Source organism: Salvelinus sp. IW2-2015, linkage group LG33 (genome assembly GCF_002910315.2).
Source record: "Salvelinus sp. IW2-2015 linkage group LG33, ASM291031v2, whole genome shotgun sequence".
NCBI lineage: Eukaryota > Metazoa > Chordata > Actinopteri > Salmoniformes > Salmonidae > Salvelinus > Salvelinus sp. IW2-2015.
This window is the reverse complement of record NC_036872.1, coordinates 9,808,228-9,825,860: the sequence shown is the minus strand read 5'-3', so window position 1 is coordinate 9,825,860 and position 17,633 is coordinate 9,808,228. Positions and strand designations below refer to the sequence as shown.

Here is a 17,633-nt window from a genome sequence, read left to right as displayed (position 1 = left end):
ACACACACCACCATACACAACACATACACACACACACACACACACACACACACACACACACACACCACCACACAACACACACACACACCACACAACACACAAACACACACACACACACACACCACACACAAACACACACACCATTGGTGTATGACTGTGAAGAGTGTCACCCCTCACTCTCTGCAAGCCTCTGGAGACTGCCCCTGACAGTCGGAGCCCTAAAGGGACACTGGAGGATGTGGTTCTTTGGCTCTGCTCAGACGCCAGCCCTATCGAAACTAAATGCGCCATACAGCCCAGCAGGTAAACATGCCACGCAGCTAGTCACTCACTATAACTCAGAATAGAGGCAAAAAGGTGGGACTGTTAAAGACTGTGGACTGCTTTTAAAAGTATGTAGGAGACCGGGTGCTGAACGAGTTACTACTGTAACTTTAAGATTGTCATGATGATGAGTGTGTGTGTGAGGTGCTCTGGTAGAAGACGTCAGACCCACAAAATATGAGCTGTTATTGAACAAATGCAGGTAGTACCCTCCATATTCTTCAGTGTGTTTGTTGCGTTTTGCGGGCATAACTTAACACTGCCCTGCACTTTCTTGTTGTATGTTATTCCCGATCCTTGGACTCTCAGCTGTTTACGACTGATGTGACCTGACCCTTTGTCCTTGTTGACTGGTTGCACACTCTCGCCTTCGATCTCTCTCTCAGGGATTGACCAACAGATGAGGATACTCTGGTTGAGATTCTGGCCTCCAGGACCAATAAGGAGGATAGAGAGATAAAGAAGTCTATCAGAGGTGTGGTCCGCAATTATGGTAAATATGTACTATGTAAATGTCCTGTGTGTGATAATTTACAACAACCATATAGATCATGGCATTTTCATTGCTAGAAAACAAAAAGGACGCTAGAGGATGACAGTCCAAATCTTGACACAGGCGCAGACTTCAGGAATGGCTCTGCTCTCGCTACTGGCAAGGTGTTGTTAATTTAGCAGTTTGCTTTAAACAGTTTAAAGATACTAGTTTGGCACAATTAATCATCACTCCCCCTCTCTCTCACTCAGCATCACTGTAGCGCTACTAGATATGAGAGACACCATGGTGAACCAGAACTTTGCTGACAGTGGATGCACAGGGGTAATGGAGAGAGAGGAGAGAGTGAATGTGTGTCAAGAATTCAAGGTTGGGCCCCGCAAAGATGGTCAGTGTGGTAATGCGAACCCTGTGTGATGCCGTGCTACTGTATCTGTCTATAACGGGCCCTGTATGAGGCTGGAAGACGAAGAGGAGGGAACAAGACTGCTCGTCTTCATAGATTCGCTGACCTCCCAGAAGTGCTCTCAGCTCCGGCCAAAGTGAATATATACACACACACAGCATATGTATTAACACACACATTTTGGTAAATAAGACATGCCATATAAGCCTTACCACTATTACTTTTCCACTGTTCTAGTAGTCGTACCTTAGTGTGCTTTTTTTTGTCATCAGTTAGACCAGGGGTGTCAAAACATACGGCCCACGAGACATTCAATCCGGCCTGCAAGGTGCTTTTGGGGGGGGGGGGGGGGTTAGTTTTATATATTAGTCAACATTTTTAAATGACTAAAACCAAGTCCGAAACTGTGTACAAATGATAATGGACCTACATTCATAGTCCCTTCACTCTGTCCAGCTTACTATACAGTCATCGAATCAAAAAGCATAACAGTCAGGGGCATCGTAAATCTAAACGTGATAGATAGGACATATTTTTTGGGACTGCAGGAGACATGTATTCAATTTGAAGACCGCACATTTTTTGGTCACCCTCTGTTGATGAAGTCGGGCGAAGCAACATTTGTCCAGAATTTTTTTAGACATACATTTTTTCACTGCAAATACCTGAGTGTGGACCTACTAGGCCTTAGTCCTGTAACATTACACCCTTCACTAGGCCTTAGTCCTGTAACGTTACACCCTTCACTAGGCCTTAGTCCTGTAACGTTACACCATGAGCTCCATTTTCTTCATTCAAATAAGGCCACACTGTGAGCAAAATAACATTAGTCTCTCGAGACTAAAATAATCATCACTTTTTTTATAAATAGATTAGATGGCACATTATCCAAGGCATATTCATATTATCCAATTACTGATTGCAAATGCCTGTTTATCATTTCATGGCCATGCCGTTTTGTGTGAGGACAATGGAGCACTATGTCTGACTTAAGAAAAGACCATAGGACAGCTGGCAAGTTTCTTATCTGACATTTTCAACCTCTCCCTGACCCAGTCTGTAATACCTACATGTTTCAAGCAGACCAACATAGTCCCTCTGCCCAAGAACACCAAGGTAACCTGTCTAAATGGCATCTGTAGCCATGAAATGCTTTGCAAGGCAGATCATGGCTCACATGAACACCACCATCCCAGACACCCCGGACCCACTCCAATCCTCATACCCCCCCCAACAGATCCACAGATGACTCAATCTCTACTGATCTCCACACTGCCCTCTCCCATCTGGACAAGAGGAATACCTATGTGAGAATGCTGTTCAGCAGCTACAGCTCAGCGTTCAACACCATAGTGCCCTCCAAGCTCATCACTAAGCTCAGGACCCTGGATCCTGAACTTCCGGACCGGCCGCCTCCAGGTGGAGAGGGTAGGCAGCAACACACCCTTATCGCGGGGGAATGCATAGTTCCCTCATGTACTCCCTGTTCACCCACGACTACATGACCGCACACGAATCCAACACCATCATTAACTTTGCAGACTTTACGACGTTGGTAGGCCCGATAATCTACATGAAGAAACAGCCTATAGGGAGGAGGTCAGGGACCTGGCAGTGTGGTGCCAGAACAACAAACTCTCCCTTAACACCAGCAAGACAAAGGAACTGATCGTGGACTACAGGAAATGGAGGACCGAGCACGCCCCCATCTAAATCAACAGGGCTGTAGTGGAGCAGGTCGAGAGCTTCAATTCCTCAGTGTCCACATCACTAAGGAATTAATATGGTCCACACAGACGAACACAATCGTGAAGAAGGCACGACAACACCTCTTCCCCCTCACGAGGCTGAAAATATTTGGCATGGGCCCTCAGATCCTCAAAGTTCTACAGCTGCACCATATCTTGACTGGCTGCATCACCACTTGGTATGGCAACTGCTTGGCATCCGACCGCAAGGCGCTACAAAGAGTAGTGCGTACGGCCCAGTACATCACTGGGGCCGAGGTCCCTGCCATCCAGGACCTCTTTACAAAGAGTTGTCAGAGGAAGGCTCTACAAATTGTCAAAGACTTCAGACACCCAAGTCATAGACTGTTCTCTCTGCTACCACAAGGAAAGTGGTACCAATGCGCCAAGTCTGGAATCAACAGGATCCTCTACAGCTTCTACCCCCAAGCCATAAAACTGCTAAATAGTTAACCAAATAGCTACCCGGACTATCTGCATTGACCCTTTTTGCACTAACTCTCTTGACTCATCACATACACTGCTACTGTTTATTACCTATCCTGTTGCCTATATGTACATATTTACCTCGACTACCTAGTACCCCTGCACATCGACTTGGTATTGGTACCCCGTGTATATAGCCAAGTTATTGTTACTCATTATGTATTTATTCCTTGTTTTTTTAATCAAATGTGTATCTCTGTGTTATTGGGAAGGGCCGTAAGTAAGCATTTCACTATTAGTCTTCACCTGCTGTTTACAAAGCATGTGACAAATAACATTTGATTGAATCCCCTCTTCCATACCCCCCCCCCCCCCCCCACACACACACACACACATACACCTAGAGACAGCTTTGGAGAATGCCCCTTCTTGTCGATGCTGTCACCTGACTGTTTTTCTTTTCTGTCTTTCAGTGAAGTGTGCTGGAAGCAAGCCGGCTTTCTTTGCTGAGAAGCTCAACTTGGCAATGAAGGTAAACATTGTTGCATGTTATGTACCAGATGAGAGGTTGCCCTGGGTCCTGATCATTAGGGTATGCAACAAAGATATTTAAAAAAACGAAAATGTACATTTCTTGTTGGACAAATCCTGGTAGTTCGTCCCTGTTTCAGTCCATTTTCTACTTAATGAATACAACCCTGTTTTAAGATGTGACAATCTACACAAGAACACTGGTTATGCACATACTGTACAAGACGGCACAAACAGATCTGGGTTCAGGCTAAGGAGCTTCCACTATCCGGTTATAAATCTTCATTTTGTGTGTCTGTGCCATACCCCAGGGTAAAGGAACCAGGACCAATATTCTGACCCGGGTCATGGTGAGCAGGTCTGAAGTAGACCTGGCCCGGATTAGACAGGAGTACAAGAAGACGTTTGGGAAAACCCTCTCGCAGGAAATTCTGGTGAGCAAACATCTCCACTGCCAAAGTGGCAATAAAAGACAAGGGACTGTTTTCCCAGATTAAGCATAGTACTAGAATAAAAATCAAATTAAACAGATCCTCCATTGAGAATATGTTTTAAATCCAGGACTAGACTTAATCGAGGTCCGGGAAACCGACCCACCAAGTACATGCATCACATTGTATAAKGTATTCCGATTTCTGGGTCTAATCTGAGTTTAGATAGACTCACCATTTGTTAAATGGGGAAATATGGCATCTGAAAATAATTTCAATAAAATGTTATATAATGGTGTGACATGTCTAAACATGATTGACCTTTATATTTTGTAGAGTAACTCTGCGCTCTGTCTCTTACCTCCTTAGGATGACACCAACGGAGACTATGAGAAGATCCTACTGGCCCTGTGTGGAAGTGACAACTAACTTTCTCTCAGATCTCACCTGGAACCAATTACCACAGTGCATGAGTGCCAATGGAGAATAATGTGCATGATTAAATGTTCCCCTCCCAAATGCAAAATATTATGGTTCATGACAACTATCTGAAATGGCAGTCATGATGTATTTTCTCTACCTGCTAACAGCAATGAGCACAGTAAACATGGTAAGCAGCATTGACATATATTTAGCCTATATTTAGCCTAGCTTCAGCAGACTTGAGGATCTATAGTGCAATATACCAGACACCATTTGTGTGGCAAGAATATGCAGTGGCATTGTGCCCTGGATAACTGGTCCTTCGTGCAAATAAAGCTTTTTATGTTGCTTCAAATTGTCTTTATTGATCTGTGTGTATATTTTTTATTCTATCCAACATTGCATATAGCCTATGAGGTCTAATTTGAGAATGACCCACCAACAATGAACCCCTTAAGACCATGTCATGAAATATATTCATAACATTGTAAAACACAGACAGACTTGGTATGTGTAATTAATACAAATGAAGGATCTCGCCCTAGATTTTAAATGGACTTTATTGTATTAAATCTACAGTAGCTAGACGGGATTTGGAAGGATGGTCACGTGAGACTACAGCTATGCTACATATGAGGCAGAGGAGGCTGGTGGGAGGAGCTATTGGAGGATGGGCTCATTGTTATGGCTGTAATAGAATAAAGGAAATGGTATCAAACACATCAAACATATGGAAACCACATGTTTGACTTCGTTCCATTCATTCCATTCCAACCATTACAATGAGCCTGTCCTCATATAGCTCCTCCCACCAGCCTCTAAAGTAAGGCATTTTTTGGAAGAATACAGAGAACGTGAACAAACAACTGAATTCTAAATCTTATAGAAGGCAGGCCTAATTTAAATTTCAACAAAACTTGTCTGTCGGCCCGTCGCGCTCACCTTGGTCATTATGAAGTGCTTCAAAAGGCTGGTCATGGCACACATCAAGGCCAGTATGCCAGGCACACTGGTCCCACTCCAATTAACCGAAGGGCTTGGATTGGCTGGTCATGGGCCCACATCAAGGCCAGTAGGCACACTGGTCCCACTCCAATTAACCGAAGGGCTTGGATTGGCTGGTCATGGGCCCACATCAAGGCCAGTAGGCACACTGGTCCCACTCCAATTTGCCTATTGCTCCAACAGATCCACGGAAGATGCCATTTACATCGCTATTCACACGTCCATAGGTACATCACTGGGACCACACTCCCACCAATCCAGTACATCTACTCGAAGCAGTGCCTGAGGAAGGCACACAGCATCATCAAGGACCCCACACACGAGCTGTTCTTTCCCTTACCTTTGGGCAGACGGTATCGGAGCATGAGGTCTGATACCAACAGACTCAGAGACAGTTTCTATACAAGCCATCAGACGGCTGAACACTTGAACTGGACTGACCTCCTGCTCTGATTCTCCACACCTTAGCACACATTCACTCACTCATGCACACACCCACCCACAAAGACATACACATACACACATACATTCATGCTACACACACATCACAACTGCTGCTACCCAGTAGTGTAAACTACTTAAGTAAAAGTACTTTAAAGTACTTCTTAAGTAGTTTTTGGGGGTATCTGTACTTAACTTTACTATTTATATTTTTGACTACTTTTACTTCACTACATTCGTTAAGAAAATATTGTACTTTTTACTGCATACATTTTCCCTGACACCAAAAAGTATTCCTTTCATCTCAGTGCTAGAGGAGCCACTACAGACCCTCGTTCGATTCCAGGCTGTATCACAACTGGCCGTGATTGGGAGTCCCTTACCGCGGCGCACAATTAGCCCAGCCTTGTCCAGGTTAGGGTTTGGCTGGGGTAGGCCGTCATTGTAAATAAGAATTTGTTCTTAACTGACTTGCCTAGTTAAATAAAATAAATAAATAAATAAAAATGCTTAGCAGCACAGGAAAATAGTCCAATTCATGCACTTATCAACAGAACACTTGACCCTGGTCATCCCTACTGCCTCTGATCTGGCGGACTCATTAAACACACATGCTTCATTTGTAAATGATGTCTAAATGTCAAACCCTGCCTAACCATAAATAAATAAAAATATTTTAAAAATGGTGCCATCTGGTTTGCTTCATATAAGGATTTTGAAATTATTTATACTTTTACTTTTGATACTTAAGTCTTTAAAACCAAATACTTTTAGACTTCTACTCAAGTAGTATTTTATTGGGTGACTTTCACTTTTACTTGAGTCGTTTTCTATTATGGTATCTTTACTTTTACTCAAGTATGAGAATTGGGTACTTTGTCCACCACTGCTGCTACCAGACTTTTATTATACTGCTCAATTTACACACTTGCCACCCATCCCCCCTTCCCCAATACAAGTGTAAAGACTGGACCATAAATTGTGCCTTCCTGTATTATACCTATGCTAAAATGTATTATACTATTCTACAGCCATTTACTATCTTCGTATTCTTATCTTTTATTATTTCTTATTGTTGTTGCATTGTCAAGAAGGAACCTGCAAGTAAGCATTTCGTTGGACGATGGACAGTATACCATGGATATCCCGTACATACAACTAATGAAACTTGAAACTATATCAGTACACTCATAAAACAACCTAAGCATTATAAAACTTCTATTCGATAAAATAAGCCTCACGTATCAAAATAGCAATGAAGTTTTATCTTGACTAAATCTTATTGTCCCCAATAAAAAAACAACTTCTCACTTGGTCTGCTTAATGCTTATTTTCATGCAGACAGATTTTGGGCGGAGTAGACACTCTCGCATCGCCTTTTTCTCTCTGGTCGTTCGCAAACGTCACTTTTGGAAAGGATGTTTTTGGTGAAAGTTGGAAACTGGAGGAGTAGGCTATTAGACTGAATGAGTCAGGGTATGTGTGGTAGTTTAACCAAACCACAGGACTGTTCATGGAGAAGAACCTCACCAGCAAGGGTTTGAATTTTTCATCATGCGTAAATGGGTATGGGGTTAAATGTGACCCCTGTCTGAATAAAACGGTCTGGAATGAAACGGAAGTAGCTAAGCTAAATAATTGCAGCACTACCTGCCAAGTTTTGAGCAAATCGATCTCCAAAGTAGTGCAAATTAATGTGACTGACCCCTCCACATTTAAATATGGTAGTTTCCATGGCTGTATTACTCCTGACAGGATGTATTAAGAAATTGTGCACACACTCCGTTAAGACGGTGTTCAATATACAGTTGAAGTCGGAAGTTTACATACACCTTAGCCAAATACACTTAAACTCAGTTTTTCACAATTCCTGACATTTAATCGTTGTAAAAATTCCCTGTCTTTAAGTCAGTTAGGATCACCACTTAATTTTAAGAATGTGAAATGTCAGAATAATAGTAGAGAGAATGATTTATTTCAGCTTTTATTTCTTTCATCACATTCCCAGTGGGTCAGAAGTTTACATACACTCAATTAGTATTTGGTAGCATTGCCTTTAAATTTTTTAACTTGGGTCAAACGTTTCAGGTTGCCTTCCACAAGATTCCCACAATAAGTTGGGTGAGTCGACTTTTGTTTTGAGTCGACTTCGCTGTCGGCCAGAGTTGGGCACCTGGCTCACACCCAGGTGGCAGCACAGTTCCAAGACGCTTAAGGCTGTTATGGTCATAGAATTTGGGATTAAGGTTGGACAGAAAAATGACCGCGGTCACCTTAATAACCGTTTGAAAAGCAAAAAAACGTATTTGCTGCACATGTTCTGCTTTCCTTTGCTCCTGACTGCATGTGCTGCCATATAAATATAATCAATAGAACATGGATCCCTATTCAAGTTAATGATGGCATAATGGGTGGACTGGCGGCCATTGCGAGTGTACCCATAGGAGCAAAGCAGGAACTAAAATATGTGCTAAAATATGTGCTGTAATTTGTTAACATCATTTGAATTACCATTCTACATTACCATGGAAGCTATTGCATCACAATACCAGTGGCGACAAGCGTCTTCTGTCTGCAGCAAACATGTTGCCAGAGTAACAATTTCAGTTGAACTATTTGAATGAACATTCCAAAATGTTTCGGTGAAACATCAAACAGCTATTTTTTGTAAGGATTACGGTGGCTTTTTAGCGACAATATTCAAACTGAAAACAATTGATCTATTCCTACTAAATATAGTAGAAAGTCTACATGGCCACTTGATTATTTTTAGCGGCAGTTTAGACCCGAAACAGACACTTACGTTCACCGCACACTATCTTCTCAAACTATTAGCAAACGTTAGTGAATGGTCGCGGCTAACACAAAACAAATGGAATATGTTTTCTAACGTTAGCCAAAGTTTGCAAAATTTGCCTTGTTGAACCCACCACAGGTAGCCATTTTGAGTGCACTCATGAGTTTACCAGTCAAATTGCCAGGGTTAGAGGTTCCAAGCCCGTTGACCAGAGACCAGAGAGAGAGAGACACAGCTGCTTGTGAGCTTCCACATTTTTCAGCATGTTTTTACAAAAAGATAGATTTGAAGTTAGATTACCTTGGATTTTTCGGCAGGGATATGAACAGGATGCTACCCTCCACAGTATAACCTTCCCTCCAGATCAAAACTCCAAATCTACAACCTGATTTTGGACAAAATGACCTGGAAGGATTCCTACTTCCAAGGATTCCTATTTCCAAGCTGTACAGTTCTAATAAACAAACAGCAGAGACCATCCAACCTGTAACTGACTGAGTAATTTTTAGTCTGATGCTATTTTGAAAGCCAAGAAGAAAAAAATAAAATAAAGTACATTACAATGATATATTTTACTTTATGGGGACTGAATGCCAAGCTTGCTAGGACAGAACAGATACAATTTAACCAGGAAGGGCTCATTGACATTTGAAATCTCTTTTTCAAAAGCGTCCTGTCCAAGATATGCAGCACCAAGTCATTACACAATTACAGACAGACAACATGAAAAACTACAGGTAATCTAGTAAAAAAACATAGAATTCACAAAGGTATAACAACATCACAAAGTAAAATATTGACAGGTCAGGGAATCAGCCACAAAATCCTTCATCAATGATTTAAAAACACCAATCGGGACAGGTTCTTCCAGTTTAAAAGTATTTTGTAAGGCGTTCCGAGCTGATTGCGCAGAGTACATAAAAGCCCTTTTACCAAATTCAGTTCGGACATTTGGAACAGTTAGCAAGATAAAGTCCTGCGAACGAAGAGTACCCACCACATTTCTGAACAATAAAAATGCCCAAATAAAATGGTAGTAAACCCAAAATGGCTTTTTAAATAAAAGTATACCAGTGACTGAGCCTAGAGAAGGCCAGCCAACCCTTGTATATAAAGTGCAGTGGTGCGTAAGGGTTTTGCAGTTTAAAATAAATCTCAATGCTCCATGGTAAAGGATGTCAATTGATCTCAAACACTGAGCGGAAGCGTTCATATATAAAATATCTTCATAGTCTAGTAAAAAAATGTTTTTAGCTGATACTAGCCTCTTTCTGGCTTCAAAAGAAAAACAACTTCAGCTTCAATTTTTTTGTAAGTTGTTGAATATGCAGTTTAAAAGAGAGGCTGTCATCAATTAAAATTCCAAGATATTTATGAGGTTACAATCTCATTGCCCTGACAGATAGTAATAGGTGAAAGGTTCAGAGGTCTCTTTCTTGCTTTAGAAAACACCATTAGTTTAGTTTTGTCAGTATTGAGGATAAGCTTCAATTGACACAAGGTATGTTGAACAGCAGTTTGCAAGTTCTGTAAAGCTTTTGTGAGAGACGAGGCACAACAATAAATAACAGTATCGTCAGCATAAAAGTGAAGTTGCGCATTTTGCACATTTTTGTCTAAATGATTTATATAAATAGTGAATAAGAGGGGACCAAGTACAGAGCCCTGGGGCACATCATTACAGACAGACAATTTAACAGACATGAGCCCATCAAATTGAGTGCACTGAGTTCTGTCAGACAGATAGTTAGCAAACCATGCAACTGCATGCTCCGAAAGACCTACGCTTGACAATCTCTGCCTAGCATGATCAACTGTATCACAAGCCATAGAGAGATCAATAAAAAGTGAGACACAGTGCTGTTTTTTGTCAAGGGCTTCAGTGATATCATTTAAAACCTTCATGGCTGCTGTAATTGTGCTATGCTTCTTCCTGAAGCCCGATTGGTACATTGATCAAATAGAATTAGTATATAAAAACTCTTTTAGCTGTTCACTAACAAGGGTTTCAAGTATTTTTGCCAGGGGTGACAGCTTTGAGATTGGCCTATAATTATTTAAAATAGTTGGATCTCCCCCTTTTAAAAGTGGTAGGTCAAGTGATGATTTCCAGAACTTTGGAATTTCATTACATTCCAGGGTTAGATTGAACAGATATGTAAGTGGTTCAGCTATGAAATCACCTGCCAGTTTTAAAGAGCAGGGATCAAGAAGATTGGGACATCCAGGCTTTCTCTGATCTAAGGATTTCAGGGCTTTATGTACCTCCTGCACTGAGAATGGCAAAATGCGAAAAGTTTGACCAGCTCTCACTGGTTCATCCACGCAGGGTTGTACAGAGACAGGGGATACTGAATCAAACAGCCTACCAGATGATACAAAGTGCTCATTGAAACAATTCAGCGTTTCAGTTTTGTCATATACAGTCATATTGTCACGATCGTCTTCTGGTGAATGAGTGGACCAAGGCGCAGCGTGATATAAATACATCCTCTTTTTATTTACGAAGAAGATGAACACGAAACGAAACWCTTTACAAACTAACAAAACAACAAACGACCGTGAAGCTACAAAACGAAAGTGCACACACAAGCTACTAACGTTTAGACATAGACAATTACCCACGAAAACTCAATGAATATGGCTGCCTAAATATAGCTCTCAATCAGAGACAAATGAACAACAGCTGCCTCTAGGAACCAATCTAGGCAGCCATAGACATACAAACCCCTATACAAGACACTGCCCCATTAAACATACAAAACCACTAGACAATGCAAAAACACATACATTTCCCATGTCACACCCTGACCTAACTAAAATAATGAAGAAAACAAAGATAACTAAGGCCAGGGCGTGACACATATTGAGTCCTGCAATACACAATGGTAATCCATTAACATTACTGTTACCAGACATAAACTTAATAGCCTTCCAAAACATTCTAGGATCATTCAGGTTATCAGTGGTAACAGACATACAATATTCAGACTTGGCCTTCCTGAGAAGAAAATAACACTTGTTTCGTAGCCAATCAGCATCATAACATGATTTCCTTGCTTTAGCCCAGGCTAGATTATGTTTGTGAATAATACAAGACAGCTCAGAAGAAATCCATAGAGTATCCCGCCCTTTAACCCTGAACCTGTGGAATGGGGCATGTTTGTTTACTATTTGGAAAACAACATAATGAAAGAACTTACAGGCAGTTTCCACATCAGGGATAAGCTCAATCTTGCTCCAGTCAAAATAAAACAAATCATGAAAGAAAGCCTGCTCATTAAAACTCTTAACATTTCTCTTACGAATAAAGCGTGGTTTTGTCTTAGGAACTTTAGTTTTTCTAGCAGCAACAACATCACAATGGTCACTTAATTCATTACAAAAAACACCAACCGCAGAATATTTATGTGGAACATTTGTCAATATCAAATCAATCAGGGTAAATTTCTCTGGACATTTTAGATTTGGACGGGTGGGTGAGTTAATCAACTGGGTAAGATTCATAGAATTACAAAACATTCTAAAATCATCAGACTCCGGCTTTAACCAACACCAGTTGAGATCAACAATCAAGATCATTTCACCGTAAAGAAGTTTAGACATAAGGTGCATCAGAGAAGAAAATGCATCACAGAGAGCAGATATAACACAGTTACAGTATATCACAGTTATAGAGAGACCCTTTGAAACCTCAAGATTCAAAGCAAGAAATTCTGTTTACAAATAGTTTCAGACTTTGCCACATTTACAAGGAATTTAGTATTTACATATATAGCCACACCCCCACCTTTCTTAACCCGATCGGTGCGATACACATTGTAACCACTTATACAAATATCCTTATCAAGAACAGACTTGCTGAGCCAGGTTTCAGAAAACACAATTACATCAGCATCAGTTGATTTAGCCCAAATCCTAACCCCATCAATTTCAGACAACAGGCTGCATACATTTAAATGAAAAATACCAAAAACAGATCTAGATTTAAAATCAGAGGGGGTTTGGAGACATTGCATATCAGGGCCAGGATTAGGTTACACGTTAGCTGATATCAACAAAAGAAGAAAATAGACACCTCTGTTTAATAACCTTGCACGGCTTCTCTTTTTTAAGAGACCTACTGCAAGCGAATTCTACAAGTGTGTAACGGGCTTCCTCCATCTCTTCATCCGAAGAGGAGTAGCAAGGATTGGACCAAAGTGCAGCGGGTTGTGAATACATAATGATTTAATAAACAAAACTGAAGAACACGACGAACACTTGAATAATTACAAAACAAATAAACGAATGTAGACAGACCTGGACCCGAACTTACATACAACGTGAAGAACGCATGAACCAGGAAACAGACTACATAAAACGAACGAACAAACAAAAACCGGAACAGTCCCGTGTGGCGTAACATACAGACACTGACACAGGAGACAATCACCCACAAACAAACAGTGAAAACAACCTACCTTAATATGACTCTCAATCAGAGGAAACGTCAAACACCTGCCTCTAATTGAGAGCCATACCAGGCAACCCAAAACCAACATAGAAACAGAAAACATAGACTGCCCACCCAAAACTCACGCCCTGACCATCAAACACATACAAAACAACAGAAAACAGGTCAGGAACGTGACAAAGTGAGTTTCCAGACAATACAAAACAGTCATTTAAAACCATTAGACTTTGGTAGTGACGCAAGTTCGTATTGTTCACGTCATGCCATAAATGCATCGGCACTTGTACGAGTGGACCGAGTGAAAAAGAGCGAGTTCCTGCAGACAAAATGTCTAATGGACGGGAGAGCACATTGTCAGATGTACTCACCCAGCGACAATGTTAGTTTTCTCCAGAGATCAGTAAAGTCAGTGCACAGAGCAATACCACGAAAAATGTCATTTTCTCTGAGAGATGTAAGAAATAGAGGCCAAGGAAAGGTAAGGGGAGAGAGGGACTATGTGTATGTATGTCTGTATGTGAGTGTGTGTGCATGTGAGTAGATTGGGTGTGGGGGTCGATTGAGAGAACGGGTTCGGGATTGTTGAGCTGTCTCTGACAGCCGGGTGGAGAGCGAAGAGGAGCAGCTTGGACGAGGCACTCCACGGAGGGAAAGCTGAGGATAGAACCCAGGCCAGCAAAACGAAATAGTTTGCACTACACAACAAGGAAATTGTAGATTTGCTCCACCATAAATGAATAGGTTGTTAGTAGGTTAAAATGTACCAGTAACAAACAAACGACTTGACATGCTGAGGTGTCAAAGCCTTTGAGCACAACAATGGCAGGAGAGTTTCACAGCATACCCCACACAAATCCAGAGGCCTTTGAAGCCCCCTACGGCTGTTCAGAGATCATCCACTGGCATTTTCTACAATATATCTGCCTCCAGAAAAAAGTTTTTCCCAAGTTGGTGTGACACCTACTCCTGTTTGCCTGCTGCACTGCTGCTTGGATTCAACCTGGTGATCTGTTATCCGTCTTCCCTGGCCTGTCTCCCCCTGTCTGGTACAGGTAACCTCGCCCCCCCCCTCTCTCTCCCGAGCTTTCGCTCGCCTCCAGCACACACGCAAGTCGTTATATTTTTTTATTGAGCTTTATGCTATTTGCCTCATGACTCCTGCATGCTTTGTTGACTATGAACTTTCTTATTCACCCAACCGTGGGACAGACTATGTTTGTTCCCACACTCGGGACTCTGACTCTCTATTGGTTACACAGACTATTGGCCTCCCATCCTATTCTAACCACCTCTCTCCGGCTTTCTATTCATGTTACCTGATGAAATTGCTGTACAATATGATCTTGTTGCCATCTAATGCACATTCAAATGTCATGAATCAACACTGCAGAGCTCTCCCTGTACTCTGCCGTGCCCTGATTGTATTACTGCTGATTAAATCTGGAAATGTGCATGTACACCCTGGCCCATCTACTGTTGCTAGCCCCAATTCCGACTTGTGCTCTGATATCTGCTTCACTGATTTCTGCTCTCGTAAAAGCCTGGGTTTTCTACACGTTAACACTAGAAGCGTATTACCTAAAATGGATCAATTGAAAGTGTGGGTTCACAGCTCCAATCCAGATGTGTTGGTCATTACTGAGATGTGGTTAAGGAAGAGTGTTTTAAATACTGATGTTAACCTTTCTGGTTATAACCTTTTTTGGCAATACAGATCTTCCAAAGGTGGTGGCAATCTTGGGTGGTGGCAATCTTGACCAAGGATCACCTTCAGTGCTCGGTTGTCTCCACCAAGTCTGTCAACAAACAATTTGATTAGCTGGTTTTAAGCATTAAACTTTCAAATAACTCTTTGTTGACTGTTGCTGGGTGTTATCGTCCTCCATCAGCACCGGCCTGTACCCAACCTACCCTTAGCTTTCTCCTGGCCGCTTACACTAAATCTGAACTTGTCTTGCTAGGTGACCTAAACTGGGACATACTTAAACCACACTTAAAGATGCTTGGACCTTCTTTTTTTATATTCTCAGTGGTATTGATAACAAAACATGCCCCCATAAAGAAAATTATAATTAAAAACGGGTTCAGCCCCTGGTTTGACCGTGATCTTGCAGAGTTACTCCACCTCAAGAATGCCATTTGGCGAAAGGCTCGGCACACGCATACTCAAGCTGACTGGCTTTCGTTCAGGCAAATGAGAAATATGTGCATTCAGTGCATTCATCCAAGCTCTTCTCAATTTACATCAACAACATAGCTCAGGCAGTAGGAAGCTCTCATCCATTTATATGCAGATGATACAGTCTTATACTCAGCTGGCCCTTCCACAGATGTTGTGTTAAATGCTCTACAACAAAGCTTTCTTCAGTATCCAACAAGCTTTCTGTGCCCTTAACCTTGTTCTGAACACCTCCAAAACAAACGTAATGTGGTTTGGTAAGAGGAATGCCCCTCTCTCCACAGGTGTGATTACTACCTCTGAGGGTTTAGAGCTTGAGGTAGTCACCTCATACAAGTAGTTGGCAGTATGGCTAGACAGTACACTGTGCTTCTCTCAGCACATATCAAAGCTGCAGGCTAAAGTTAAATCTTGACTTGATTACCTCTATCGTAATCGCTCCTCTTTCACCCCAGCTGCCAAACTAACCCTGATTCAGCTGACCATCGTACCTATGCTAGATTACGGAGACAATTTATAGATCAGCAGGTAAGGGTGCTCTCGAGGGCCTAGTTATTCTTTACCATTCGGCCATGTTGTTTTTGACGAAAATGAAAACGTGACTGTCACTTTCACAAGATGTGAGTAATAACATGTTCAGCTACTTAAGACATTGACTAGATTTTGAGGAAATGAACAACTAAGGAAGAATCTTTCACTTCTCTCATTGACGTCTCAAACTGTTTAGTCTGTTTCGCAAGCGTTCCCGGAAGTCTCGCGATGTTGCGCCTTTGGGTTTAAAAACTCGCTGGTTTCATCACGTTGTTATTAAGAGTCCATGTTACAGTTGAAAAGGACTCAACCACATGATTTCCCTACCATCCTATATAGTCAGCTGTTCATTCCACAAAATATTTTTGGTAAAAATGTAAACAGTTATGAAGGTTATTTTCATCCATAACAGTCTGTTATACAGTTATACGTAATTGTGACAGCCCTAATAAACGAATGCAATCCCCTCATTCATCATGCGCAAGAATGTGAGGTGTTTTCAATTATGCAAAGTAGTCTGCCAAGAGCAGTGTAAAGGGAGGTTCTCTCTCATTAATCCTTGTTATCTGCCTACCCTTACAAAAATGAATAGTGTTAATTTGGAATGCAGTAATTGCAAAATAACTACAGTTGAACTACAAAATGACTGCACTAGGCCAGTGGTTCCCAAACTGTGGGGCGGCAGGGGGGACACGGTGGCCCTGCACTAGGCTACTGCAGTTACAAAAGTGTTACAAAAAAAGTACAAAAGGCCAGCATCCCGGAGTCGCCTCTTCACTGTTGACATTGAGACTGGTGTTTTGCGGGTACTATTTAATGGAGTTGCCAGTTGAGGATTTGTGAGGCGTCTGTTTCTCAAACTAGACACGCTAATGTACTTGTCCTCTTGCTCAGTTGTGCACCGGGGCCTCCCACTCCTTTCTATTATGGTTAGAGACAGTTTGCGCAGTTCTGTGAAGGGAGTAGTACACAGCGTTGTACAAGATCATCAGTTTCTTGGCAATTTCTCAGAACAAAAATAGACTGATGATTTTCAGAAGAATGGTCTTTGTTTCTGGTGATTTTGAGCCTGTACTCAAACCCACAAATGCTGATGCGCCAGCTACTCAACTAGTCTAAAGGACAGTTTTATTGCTTATTTAATCAAAACAGTTTTTAGCTGTGCTAACATAATTGCAAAATGGTTTTCTAATGATCAATTAGCCTTTTAAAATGATAAACTTGAATTAGCTAACACAACGTGCCATTGGAACACTGGTTGCTGATAATGGGCCTCTAGATATTCCATAAATAAAATCAAAAAAAATCTGCCGTTTCCAGCTACGATAGTAATTCACAACATTAACAATGATTTTCTGATCAATTTTATGTTATTTTAATGGACAAAAAATAAGCTTTTTTTCCAAAAACAAGGACATTTCTAAGTGACCCCAAACTTTTGA

The 17,633-nt window shown here is 41.5% G+C and overlaps 1 protein-coding gene across 1 annotated transcript in view; it reads left to right on the top strand.

Annotated features, from left to right (window-relative positions):
* LOC111958108 (annexin A1) overlaps positions 1 to 5,131 on the top strand; it is a 10,368-nt gene extending 5,237 nt beyond the window's left edge. The window contains exons 5-9 of the mRNA XM_023979291.2: positions 188 to 303; positions 1,069 to 1,205; positions 3,802 to 3,929; positions 4,240 to 4,362; positions 4,729 to 5,131. Of these exons, the coding sequence (XP_023835059.1) occupies positions 188 to 303; positions 1,069 to 1,205; positions 3,802 to 3,929; positions 4,240 to 4,362; positions 4,729 to 4,788 (564 nt within the window). The 3' untranslated portion in view covers positions 4,789 to 5,131. The remainder of the gene's footprint in view (positions 1 to 187; positions 304 to 1,068; positions 1,206 to 3,801; positions 3,930 to 4,239; positions 4,363 to 4,728) is intronic.
* Positions 5,132 to 17,633: the final 12,502 nt, after the last annotated feature.